This window comes from Bicyclus anynana, chromosome 1, assembly GCF_947172395.1.
Source record: "Bicyclus anynana chromosome 1, ilBicAnyn1.1, whole genome shotgun sequence".
Taxonomy (NCBI): Eukaryota; Metazoa; Arthropoda; class Insecta; order Lepidoptera; family Nymphalidae; genus Bicyclus; species Bicyclus anynana.
In genome coordinates this window covers 4,910,652-4,924,150 of record NC_069083.1, presented here as the reverse complement: position 1 = coordinate 4,924,150, position 13,499 = coordinate 4,910,652, and the positions used below count along the sequence as shown (strand labels likewise).

Sequence of the window (13,499 nt, the reverse complement as noted above, 5' to 3'; positions counted from 1 at the left end):
ATGTCGGGAGCAGTTCCTTGCATGAGCTCTGTCATAAAAGCATCTTCTAGTGTGTCTACGTTCTTCTAATTATGATTCTTTTTTATTTCATTCGATAATAAAACAGATTCGTTAAATGCAGTTGTTAAGGGAATTCCAATATGCAATAATGTTGCAACAAACTGAATGCAATAAATATTGCATTTAATGGTTATTTATTGAAAGCACCTAGATGCGCAATGACCACAACACTATTACTCATACATAGAATAACCTTTAAACCACAATTCAAGGTTACCAAGACGCAACCTTTATTGTTTAACATAGGCAGTAATTACATGATAGAATAGTTAACATAGGCAGTAATTACATGATAGAATAGTTAACATAGGCAGTAATTACATGATAGAATAGATACAAACAATGGGGTATTAATTTAATTTTGCTAATTTACCATCAATTTTCATTTTAGGAGTAGTCGTTTCATACATCCACAAATTGCGTCTTTGTTGGTCACAGCCTCTGGTGCCTCCGAGTTCTCGACATTTTTTACAATAAAACTCTCTTACTCCATCATCTGTAACTCTTCTATGGAATTTTTGGTAGTCTGGTCTTCTTCTGATATAATCTAAACCATCTTGATTCCAATTGACGTTGTTGTAAAACGTTGAAGGTTTCCATTGCATAGGGTTCACAGCGACATTGGGATACAAATCATATTCATCTCTAGGATGACTATTATAGCTGATAAATTCCGGGAAAGTAGTAGATTTTCTAGTATCTGGTGTTCTTATTTGCGTTGTCTCAACTGACTTGTAAGCTTTTACTATGGGAACTTCACTACTGTCGTCTTTAACTGGTTTTTTGGAGTCGAATGTGTATACACTTTCACCGTCATCTGTAATGATAACATTTTTTAAATAACACATCATTATCAACCCATATTCGGCTCACTGCTGAGCTTGAGTCTCCTCAGAATGAGAGGAGTTAGGCCAATAGTCCAACACGCTGGCCCAATGCGGATTAGCAGACTTTACACACGCATAGAATTAAGAAAATTCTCCGGTATGCAGGTTTCCTCACGATTTTTTTCCTTCACGGTTTGAGACACGTGATATTTAATTTCTTAAAATGCACATAACTAAATAGTTGGATGTGCATGCCCGGCTGGTTTCAAACCCACACCCTCCGGAATCGGAAGCAGAGGTCATATCCACTGGGCTATCACGGCTCTTAAAAAGAACACATCTTATTTTCAAAGATTATTTGTATTATATTTGTTAACTAGCTGACGCCGCGCGGTTTAACCCGCGTGATTCCCGTTCCCGTAGCAATATGGGGATAATATAGCCTATAGCCTTCCTCGATAAATGGGCTATCTAACACTGAAAGAATTTTTCAAATCGGAACAGTAGTGCCTGAGATTTGTGTGTTCAATCAAACAAACAAACAAACTTTTCAGCTTTATAATATTAGTATAGATTAATTTTTGAACGTACTGCTACTTAATCATTATGGTTATTAATAGCTATATAAACAATAATATTGAAACAGTACAGTTAGTCATCATCATCATCATCATATCAGCCGATGGACGTCCACTGCAGGACATAGGCCTTTTGTAGGGACTTCCAAACATCACGATACTGAGCCATCTGCATCCAGCGAATCCCTGCGACTCGCTTGATGTCGTCAGTCCACCTGGTGGGGGGTCGGCCAACACTGCGCTTACTAGTGCGGGGTCGCCATTCCAGCACTTTGGGACCCCAACGTCCATCGGCTCTTCGAACTATGTGCCCCGCCCATTGCCACTTCAGCTTCGTACAGTTAGTATTAAATGCCTATTAAGTATGTAATTTTAGGTACTACTTATTTGTATAAACATTGATTTCACACAACACAAAATAATAATCGAACTAAAATTATGAAGGCGAAAGCATGAGAGTGTCTTTGTTTGTTACTCCTTCATGCCGTAACAACTGAACCAATTTGGCTGACATTTTGAATTGAAGATAGGTAACTAGTAGATACATTTGTGAAAAAAATAATTTCTAGCGAGCTTTCTGAGTCTTTTTTTATTCATTACTAGTTAGCCCTTGACTACAATCTCACCTGATGGTTAGTGATGATGCAGTTTAAGATGGAACCGGGCTAACTTGTAAAGAGGAGCATGAAAATCCACACTCCTTTCTTCTACACGACATCGTCCGGAACGCTGAATCGCTTGGCGGTACGTCTTTAGGGTGGGTGGTAACTAGCCACTGCCGAAGCCTCCCACCAGCCTCGTAGATCTGGCCCAATTAAGAAAACTTCAATCAGCCCAGCCGTGGATCGAACCCAGGACCTCCGTTTTGTAAATCCACCGCGCATTCCAATGGGCCACGGAGGCCGCCAAAAGTCGCCTTCTCCGCTAGTTTTAAATAAAGAATTCTCCAAAAATATACATAAGTTGGTACCATTTGTATGTAAACCTCTTCGATTGGTATTTTTTAACTTTGTAGAAACAACTATAGTATGTTTAACTTCAACGTCATCGTCTTCTTTGCTTGAGTTAGTTACGACCGGTGAAGATTCTTCTCCAAAATCAACTTTCGAGGAGACTTCTTGACTCACTCCAGTTAGACCTATACAAGTAAGATTAAATGTTAATTTTAATTAAATTAATTATAGTACAAGTTAGTTATTAGTAACAAATGTATAGTACATTCAAGTTTTAATATATTCAATCAATGAATCCCTGAGTACGGAATAGTGGAGTTGCAATTAGTTTAAAAGATATAGCTCGGAACCTAGTGAATTAATTTTAATTAGTTTCTATAAGTAATTTCTAAAAAGTTTACCCAAATACCAGCAACACCTTCCAGATCGGAACACAGTAATGGCGGCAGAATTAAAAATGGCGGCACTTTCTAGACTTGCTTTGGCTTTGTGAACCAACTACAAATAGGTAACTACTGCTCATAAGATTTTCCCTGATCGTGCAAAAAATCTCATTTTACTAGAACAAATCTTACCTAAAATCACGAAACAGATGGACAGAGATCTCGGCATATCGTGATCAAGTCAAACACGTCACAAAGACGTGTTCGCGTGATTCCTGCGTTTTATACAAACTGCACAAATTACACTAAACGATGTCGCAGAGGATGTACACCAATTATCCGAGAATACACAAGAAAATACATTAACTTTATCATTGTTATTAATATAAGTATTATAAAAAAAATAACAACGAAGATCTTGTGTTTTTTAACCGACTTCTTTAAAAGAAGTTTTTACGTTGACGAAGACGGAAGATGACCTACACGTAATCGAAAAAAATTGGATATTATTAAGTTTATTATGAACTAGCGGACGCCCGCGACTTTAACCGCGTAAAAATTTATATTTTTCTGTCATTTTGTTTAAATTTTTGCTGAAATTTTTGATGTGATGTATAATTTACTTAATTAGTGTAACTGGACTTGCCCGTTCTAATTAATAATAAATAAATAAATTTAGATAAATTGGATTTTTATAAACTAATAAAAAGCTAAAGATTACTTAAAATCATGTTTTGTACAGTAGGTACGTATAACGCCATCTACATTATTTTTATCGAATCTACTGATGAATACAAGTTACAAAGCTTTACGAAGATAGCGTTACAACTTCCCACCATTTAATTCACTAAGATACCAGTAGATGGCAGCATCCGAACACAGAATTGTAATTTCAAGTTTGCAGTTGTATAAATTGTAGTATTGAAATCTTTGGTTCTTTGGGATTGGTTTGTTTAATTTATTAGCTTAAAATTTATTATTCAAAAATTTAATTAAATTAAAATAGCTAAAATTAAAGTTTAATATTCGAAAGTCTTGATTTTAGTTATTTTAATTTAAATATTTATATAATACGTTTTAGTTTAATTGTGTTCTAATTATGTATTTAATTGTAGTAAATAAATAAATTTGTATTTGGTAATGGTACAGAAATAAAGTATAAACTTTAAAAAAAATTAAATAAATAATAATCAAAAATGTATTTCGCCCAACGTGGGGCTCGAACCCACGACCCTGAGATTAAGAGTCTCATGCTCTACCGACTGAGCTAGCCGGGCTGTGCTTATACAGCGTAAATTACGGTATACATTTATAAAATACATAAAATAAAAACTTTTAGTTACGTAAAATGGTTTCTTTTACAATATTGCCAAGCTTTTGAAGTTATATTGTGGTATACGTGGTGTATCTGTGACAATGTTATTCTATGGCCATGAAGTTGGTACTGAGTCTATCTATACTAATATTATAAAGCTGAAGAGTTTGTTTGTTTGTTAGTTTGATTGAACGCGATAATCTCAGAAACTACTGGTCTGATTTGAAAAATTCTTTCAGTGTTAGATAGCCCATTTATCGAGAAAGGCTATAGGCTATATAATACCCCCGTATTTCCACGGGAACAGGAACCACGCAGGTGAAACCGCGTGGTGTCAGCTAGTTAATAATAATTACTAAATTGCCAACTCTAAGAAAAAACCTTGTACAAAGTCGGGATCCGCACCGGAGAGAAATTAAAACAACCAAGGCACTCGGCCGCTCCAATGCGAATCTTGTTTATTGTAAAAAACTTCACAATATATACCTTTCGTACGAACCACTCGATATCGCGATACAAAGTTGCGGACTTCACATACACTGCCATCTATCGGCACGTCGCGTCGAATGGTCGATTATACATTCCGCCCACCATGAACCAACGGTTCATAATACACCATTAACTTTAAACACTTTAAAAAACTTTACAGCTTTAAACAATTTGACAAAGGTTTGGTTCAATATGAGAAAATGTATAATGAACTCACAACATTTCAAACTACAAGTATAACAAATGTGAAATCTAAACTAACTAAATACTTAACACGATTAACAATTCTAAAGAAACTCTCAATGCAAAACAAAACTCTAAAGAAAACTTCAAAGGAATAATAATGACTCTTGAAGACAAAATAATCGAAATCATTAACTGACAGATACAATATTTGGAAACTAGTCTATAATCACAATGCCATTGCATCTTAAACTCACACCACGGGTGACATTGTCCGAACCAGTATGCTTTAAATAATTAAACCATCAACCTGGAGGAAGATTATCTTCCTTGAATAAGACTACGTCTCCTACTTTCAAGAAAATGACGATTCCAACGGCAATGGTGTAGAAACTAAATCATATCTTTTATTTGACCGCCGTCGCGAAAGTCTTGCGTCATTTTTTGAATGAGCTGCCATCTAAGGAGGATCTGCACCGAAGCGAAATAAAAAAAACCCAAGGCACGAGGCCGCTCCAATGCGAATCTCGTACACTGATGTTTGATAATTGACGTATGGATCTTGAGCGTCATCTTTCAATCTTGCTTTGAGATGATGCTTGGTTGACTGGATCTCAGCTTCCTATAATCCATCGAAGTATAGAGTGTAGGGTGGGATTCGATACCGGATAATTCCATTTTATCTCAACCAAGCAGCGTCCTACATAGATACTTTGCGTTTCTTTAACGAGATGCAAGTAACTAACTCATAAGTTACTGAATAAATTGAAAAAATGACGTAAACCTGTGATGTACTTGCATCAAAATCCAATACTTCGACCAAATGAATTTAACACTAGTTAAGGTCTTCCTTGTTTTCTTTCATGTGCTTCAGCGATGATAAGTTGTGCCATTCATAGCATGCAAACCTCCTCTAACTCGTAACAAACCATCGCTGTCTAAAAACGGATTGAGAAAACCACGACTATACTCTTCTTACCGAAGAGGATCCGATTTTAGTGATATATTCTATTTCACATGAAAGAACCCTTGCTAAACTCCTTACTACTCGTACTTTCTATTACGTTTTGCAATGAGAATCATGAAAAAACTACTCTTCTTTCATTAACTTTACCAATAGCTCAATTCTATCAAACTTTCTTTCTAAATTGGTATCCTGGCATTCTTGATGTGGACTGTAATTAATAACTTCTTCGCTCAGCCAAGATTCCATGTTTTACTTAAATCCTATCACCATCGGCAGATATCTTTTATCCTTGATCGTACGTGAGCAAACATCGAAGACAAGATAGTTGGGGCGATCCATCCCAAAGGATCGAACCAACGCGAAATGTCCGTAATAACCTTCTTCTTCGTTACTGGAAGTTGTATAGGAGGGAGACGGATACTATATTTAAACTTGTAGGTTCTGCTATCCCAGGTAAGTCCTAATACTTTCTCTGTTACTTCAATTTCGTTATCAGTTCCTATTTCTAACTCTGTCTGCTTGTTTCCTCTTCCCTTTCCTAATTTCTCCATAGTTGCTTTACTGCTGCTAGCTCCTTTCTGTACCACTATTCCTCCCTTTTTTAAGATATAACTAATTTCATTTTTTAATTTCATGCACTCTTCTACTGTTTGATAACCCGTCCTGAGGTCATTCATGTCTTGCAGGATTTTCTCAACAGCAGCAGCGTTGTATACATCTTCATTTGTGGCTAGTTGCTGTAGGACATTAGCAGCGAGGTAAGATGCATACGCTTTCCTGAACGTAACACGTGACATTCTGTCCTGTTGTGTTGTTCCAGATTCATCTCTCCACAAAATACGTTGAAGTGATGGACCTACAGAAAGATCATTGTTTGAGTTTACTTCGGTAATGCCAGAGCAAGACGCATCGATGACAACTCTTACTTCCGTCGTTGATTTATCTTTAAAAACTACGGCGTGATGCGGTAAATATACTACGCCAGGCTCATTGCATTGCTCATCAGGAACCAACTCCGGAAATTTCTTTTTGGCAATTTTTCCTAACTTCCGATGTTTACCGGTTGGGTTGTCTTCACAAAAAGGACTCTTCGCCACGTATCGACCACCATTATTTCTAGAAACTGTTTTCTCAAAATTCGTTTCACACAGAAGTTCATCATCAGTCAACATTTTCTTCTTGTTAGAAACCTCATCCGATTCTAACTCCCAGAATTTTCTTAATATATCGTCCTCTTTAGACTGGGCGTGCATGCTGACGATTACGTTCGTAACCTGGTGCGATTCAGACTTATCTGATTGAATTTTACCAGATAAGATCCAACCCAGTAGGGTTTTCTGCGCTATTGGACACCCAGGCGGACCTTTGATAAGACCTTCTACTAATATCTGGCTATATACTTCTGCACCAAGCAACAAATCTATTTTATTTGGTATGCCAAACCTCGTATCGGCTAACTTCAGACTAGAAAGTTCTGGCCAGAACGGAACGTCAACCCGTTTTGCAGGAATAAATGACGTTAATTTGGTAAGCACGTGGGCCTTGACAACCAAAGTGAACGTAGGATCATGAAATGACCTTAGCTTTAGTTCCACTACCCATAAAGAAGCTAAAGATTCATTTCGACCTCCGATTCCAGAAATATAGACCTTGTTGGGTATCTTCTTCAGTCCAAGAGCTTGGACAGCGGCCTCCGTGATAAGCGAAGCCGTTGAACCTTGATCCAATAAGCATCTATAAGGAAGAAGCGCACCTGTTCTCGACTCAATCGGAACCTCTGCTGTAGCCAGGAGCACTTGGCTATGAAAATTAGAGAAACAGGTAACCACATTGGTCTCTGATTTGGTTGGCGGAGATACAACTACACCATCACCACTGGAATCACCATCACCTAACACTTTGTGGCGGTGGAGGATGGAATGGTGTTTTGCTCCACATATTTTACATCTCGAGGATTGACGGCACTTAAAAACATAATGATCCGACAAGCAATTAAAACATAACCTACTGGCTCGGACAAAATTCAATTTTGTATCATAATCCGACCTCGCAAACTCTTTGCAATTTAATAATTTGTGATTTTCTTTACAAAATTGACAAACTATATTTGTTGTATTAACAGAATTAACAGTTGCGTACCTTTTTGATACATTCGTAGTAGATTTTGTTTGATTGTTTAAAAACTCCAATGACCTGAATCTACTATGTAAATATTCTCTAAATTGATCTAAGGTAGGTAACTCATCCACTGTACTAATTAAAGACTCCCATTTAAGTCTACTATCACTAGGTAACTTAGAACTTATAATATGTATAATAATTATATCCCAGTGCTCTACTGTGATTCCCATATTTCTTAAACCGTTTAGACATTCTGAAGTAGTGTCTAAAAGATTTTTTATTGATCTAGCTGTTTCGGTAGCATTTGATTGTCTTAACAATTTATCTAATAAACAAGTAGCCAAATGTTTCTTGTTTGAGTATCTAGACTGTAAGGTGGCCCATGCAGACTCATAGTTGTCGGCAGACACAGCAACATGCCTGAGAAGTTGGGCTGCCTCCCCGTCCAGATAACTCTTTAAATATTGCATTTTTTGAACATTATCTAAACACGCGTTATTATGAATTAAAGATGTATATAAATCATTAAATGTGGTCCACTCCAAATAGTTTCCAGTAAATTTTTGGATTTCTATTTTTGGCAGTTTAATATTACTGCCACTACTATTACATTCCTTTGGACTTGATACAGAAACGTTCAATTTAGATAATGCATCATTGAGATCACACTTATACTTAATCCAAATTTCTTCAACTACCGAAAACATATCATCTGAAATATACTCATTAGTTGTTAGATCCGAATCTGAAGCTAGTTGTATTATTTTCTGATGATTGACAAAAAATGTTTTCCATAACTGTTCCAATGACTCTAATCTAGCCTTAATGTAAATTACTGTTAAACGATCCTTAGGAGATTTTTTAAAATTAATATAATGCTTTTCTATTAGATTCTTAGAATTATTTTGTACTCTAATCAGTCCTTCCATTTTATATTAAAATAATACAACTACTTACCAAATAACTAAATCACAAAAAATAGAAGAAACAACTATATAATTTAACCAAATATTCACATTAAAGTTCGTAAACTACCTACCTACAAATTAAACGCAACAATCACATTCAATTCAAACAAGCCAAAAAACTATCCGCAATCATGAAATTGTAACAAAGTCACAAACTTCTAGGTTAAATTCAAACAATCCAATTTACTGTTCACAAAATAATCAAAGTCTATATAAAACGCAAAACTTTACAAGTGCAAATGTATGCAAAATAACAAAGACAATGTAAAATACTAAAATATTTTCTAAGTCCTGAGATAACACACGAAAATTTTACAAGTCTTTTTTGTCGCGAAATATTCTAAGTCAATGTAAACAACGAATATTTTCTAAGTGTTTGACAATTGTGACATAGACGAAATTTTGGCATGGATTCCCCGTCACTTCACTTTTCTTCGTTTATTAGTCTATGTCCATGCACTACTTTAATTTTCTAAGTTAAATGTCTTCTTGACTTTGACAGCTGACGTTGACAGAAGGTCCAATCTTGACACTGACAGCTGACGTTGACAGAAGGTCCAAATCTTGACACTGACAGCTGACTTTGACAGAAGGTCCAAATCTTGACATTGACAGCTGACTTTGACAGAAGGTCCAAATTGACACAATACTTCTTACTTGACAGTTGACGTAGTCGGTTGCTCTCCCTCTCGCTCACTCACTGCAACTGACGTCACTGCGCTGCGCAGACGGCTATTCTCCCTCTCGCTCACTCCTGCCGCTGACGTATCCGCGTGACGTAGTTGGCTGCCGCTGACGTCACAACTGCCTGGGCCTGATGGCTGCTCCAAACCACCAGCCGATCAGGATGAACACTGGCTCCTCCTCCAAATTATTCGGTTCGCTGGACCATGTACAAAGTCGGGATCCGCACCGGAGAGAAATTAAAACAACCAAGGCACTCGGCCGCTCCAATGCGAATCTTGTTTATTGTAAAAAACTTCACAATATATACCTTTCGTACGAACCACTCGATATCGCGATACAAAGTTGCGGACTTCACATACACTGCCATCTATCGGCACGTCGCGTCGAATGGTCGATTATACAAACCTAGTTTCATCTCATTAATGGTATACAGTCTGGTATTAGTATATACCTACTAGAAGAAACTTGGTTTCATATTTATTATACGAATATTAAAGGAAAATAATTAATACTTACTTAATTATTATTTCATTATTTTAGAGGCGACTTGAATCAAAATCTTGTTGGTATCAAGTATGTTTTCTGTGGTATTACACAAATAAGTAAATATAAATTTTTTAAGTAGTAAGTTGTGATTGAATGATACATGAAAGGGTGTGGATTTTCATCCTACTCCCAACACCTAAGCCCGCTTCCATCTTAAATTGCATCACCACTTACCATCAGGTGAGATTGTAATCAAGGGCTAACTTGTAAAGAATAAAAAAAACATTCTTAATTCTTATAATAGATCTTTTGCACACAACTTAACTTTATATAATAGGTACTCAGGTTACTACTCAGCCTATCTCTAGTCTGAGAGTAAGTAAATATAATTACTTGTCCGTCCATACATCCTTTTCTTGTACGTATCCAGTTAACTGTCACATATTTGGAGAGGAACATCAAAGCCTGAGGCGACTTAGCTTTGTGCTGAGACTTCGTCTCGGATAGGCTTGTTGACAAGTGCATATTGCACTGCATTCGTATCAAAGGCACAAATAAAGTCTCAGTTTCAAAGCCTGCAATGCGTCCTATCACATATAACTTACGTAGACATGTAGGTACATATGTAGAAGTGTATACTTGTACAGATGACTGTGGATTTCTTTGTCAATCAGCTCTTCGTCTATCAGAAAAGGCTGATAGTGATGATGAAAAAATGAAAAAATCTTTATTCGTCAACTAAGTCTTACAAACAAGTAGATGATAATGATGATTTTAAATAGTGAATGGCCTATTACTGTACCGGACAATACATCAACTTTGATGCATGTTACCTAATATAATTAACATCAAATCAATAACAACCGTATTTTTGGTATTCCGTAAAGCCACTTATACCAACTGAAAAATGTCATCTACCTGATATCCATAGTATATACCATGATGTCCACGAAAGGTTGTCAGTACCAGATGACATTTTTTACCTATAATATCAATTTTTATCAGTTTAAGTTAAAGTAGCAGTAAATAAACAGTGAATACGAAATCACGTAACTGTACAATTATGAACAATAGCTAGTTGGTAAAAGAGAAACCTATTATTAGGCCAAATATATTTATCAGATCCTTATTTGTACATTCTATTTATACATCATATTATTATCATCTCCATATAGGTACTTTTATATGGGGGTATACCTAGGACCTGGGTTTTCGGGGTCGACGATGTATTTGGGCATTTCCTTTTTAACTTCTTCCAAAAAGGAGGAGGATCAGTTTGAAGGCGGTGCCAATCCAGTGTCATGTTTTAATTAAAGCCGTTTCAAAAAGAACCACAGAAATTTTGTAATTTAAACGGCTTGAATTAAAACATAGTGATGTTTTAATAAGCTTGGCACCGCCTTGAAACTGATCAGAAGGTAGCATATAGGTAAGATGTTATTTTTTGCTTTTTAGTTTAGGTTAATTTTAGAGTTGGAAGTCGGTTGAATTTTTTTATTAAAATTTTTTAGTATAATGGCTACTAGAAATCGTAAATCGGCTGGTCTCCCTCCTTCCAGGAGCTTAAACACCACAATACTCCAATCTAAATAAAAAGTTGTGTTTTGTTCATGGCAAAAACATCAACGTTGTTGGAAATAGTCTTTTAATATAGTCATTGAAGGTGTAGAATGATTCTTATTTCAAACGTATTGCCATAAATTCAGACAAGTTGCATATGTTTACGTCGATGCGAGTGTTGCTTTCAAATTATTAAGATGCTGCGCCGGATCCCAGCTCTCCCGGACCTGTACAGTCGCGCGGAAAATGTTCTAGATATTGACAATTTTGAGAATAGTGAGCTTTTTTTAAGGAAGGTTCTGGTTGAAGTTGAGAGTTCTCTGGGCACATATTTTTATGGTCAACACTTTTTTATGTGCTAAATTGAAAAGAACATACAGTGTAATTTGTGAACCTGTACCAAGATTAGCACGAATAACATGGTGGTTCTAGTGGTGAAACAATTTTTTAAAATCGGTGCGATAGGTCGCGATATTATCCCCTTCAATCGCACCTGTTTATAATATTATTATAGACAAAAATAAATTGTTAGATAAAAAGACCTCAAGCTTTCACTACCTTAAGAAGCTTTCACTTAAATGCTGGGACAAGGGTAAGGTACAGAAGTCAGATATTCTTGAAACGGTGCGTATTGTCTTGATGAGAAGGTTCAAGGATCATAGTTCACACTGGAACTATGATCACCGACTCTTAGGCTCAAATGTCCCGCAGCGGGAGGGTTGATTTTTTAAAATAAATTTTAATGGTGTTTTGTATTTTGTATTTTATTAACATTATCAATAATCTTTTTAACATATAAATGGAACCGACTTCAAAGACGTATTTCAGTTTTTTTGATTTTAACACAAAATTACTAAACTAATTTTCATGAAAGTGAAAAGGGACTAATCTGGATGTAAACTCTTTCAAACAAAAAAGAATATTCAAAATTGGTTAATAAATGATGAAGTTATATGAGGTATCATCATTAAAAAAAAAATATGCGTGAGAGTCAAAAAATTTTAGCATATTTAAAGTCTTTTAACTTTTCAGTGTAAACCGTAAACCGAAAGGGGTGTGGATTTTCATCCTCCTCCTAACAAGTTAGCCCGCTTCCATCTTAGACTGCATCATCACTTACCATCAGGTGAGAGTGTAGTCAAGGGCTAACTTGTAAAGAAAAAAAAAAAAGTGTTGTCGGCGACTGTACCGCCGATACTGAAAATGCAAATGGCACGCCGTGAGTCGCAGCAATCAGTGGAGTGCGATGCAAAGAGCGCCATCCCGGCGAATTGCGACTGTATCGAGTACTTGTTTAGATTTACTTTTACCGATTAACATACGTCAGGACAACTGAATCTTTGGAATTGAAATCAAGGATTGAAGTAATACATATGGTACTATTTCTAAAGGTATCCGTTTTTTATATGACCACTAGCGGACCCGGTCAAATTTTGGTTACCTTACCTTATCCTAGCCCAAGCCTATCCCTACCCAACCCCTTATAATCATCATATCAGCCGATAGACGTCCACTGCAGGACATGGGCCTTTTTTAGGTACCTCAAAACATAACAAACCTGAGCCACCTTGCATCCAGCGAATCCCTCCAACTCGCTTGATGTCGTTAGGTTATCGCTTATGTCCACCTGGTGGGAGGTCGACCAACACTGCGCTTTCTAGTGCGGGGTCGCCATTCCAACACCTTGTGATCCCAACGTCCATCGGCTCTTCGAACTATGTGCCGCGCCCATTGCCACTTCAGCTTCGCGACACATTGCGCTATGTTGGTAACTTTGGTTTCCCTGCGGATCTCCTCATTTCTGTTTCAATCACGTAGGAGATACTCCGAACACAGCTCGTTCCATCGCCCGCTGTGACTCTACCCCTACCCGACCCTAAATCTGCTGCCTGTAGCATTGCTGAGTTCTGATTGAATAGTTG

General features: G+C 36.7%; 1 protein-coding gene and 1 non-coding gene across 2 annotated transcripts; both read right to left on the bottom strand.

Moving 5' to 3' along the window:
• Positions 1–120: 120 nt before the first annotated feature.
• LOC112050207 (uncharacterized) lies at positions 121–3,340 on the bottom strand. The gene is made up of 3 exons (XM_024088413.2): positions 2,994–3,340; positions 2,436–2,603; positions 121–877 (listed from the first exon to the last, which is right to left on the bottom strand). The coding sequence occupies exons 1-3, from the start codon at positions 3,028–3,030 to the stop codon at positions 411–413; spliced, it is 672 nt and encodes a 223-aa protein (XP_023944181.2). The 5' UTR covers positions 3,031–3,340; the 3' UTR covers positions 121–410.
• Positions 3,341–4,005: 665 nt separating this feature from the next.
• On the bottom strand, positions 4,006–4,078 carry Trnak-cuu (transfer RNA lysine (anticodon CUU)). Its single transcript has one exon. It is a non-coding gene; the product is annotated as a tRNA-Lys (tRNA).
• Positions 4,079–13,499: the final 9,421 nt, after the last annotated feature.

Excerpts from the sequence above, each read along its gene's own strand:
- LOC112050207 (XM_024088413.2), bottom strand. The coding sequence starts at position 3,030 with ATGCCGAGATCTCTGTCCATCTGTTTCGTGATTTTAG. Across the intron at positions 2,604-2,993 it reads CATCTGTTTCGTGATTTTAG|GTCTAACTGGAGTGAGTCAA; the intron begins GTAAGATTTGTT and ends TTACTTGTATAG. Across the intron at positions 878-2,435 it reads AAGAGGTTTACATACAAATG|ATGACGGTGAAAGTGTATAC; the intron begins GTACCAACTTAT and ends TTATCATTACAG.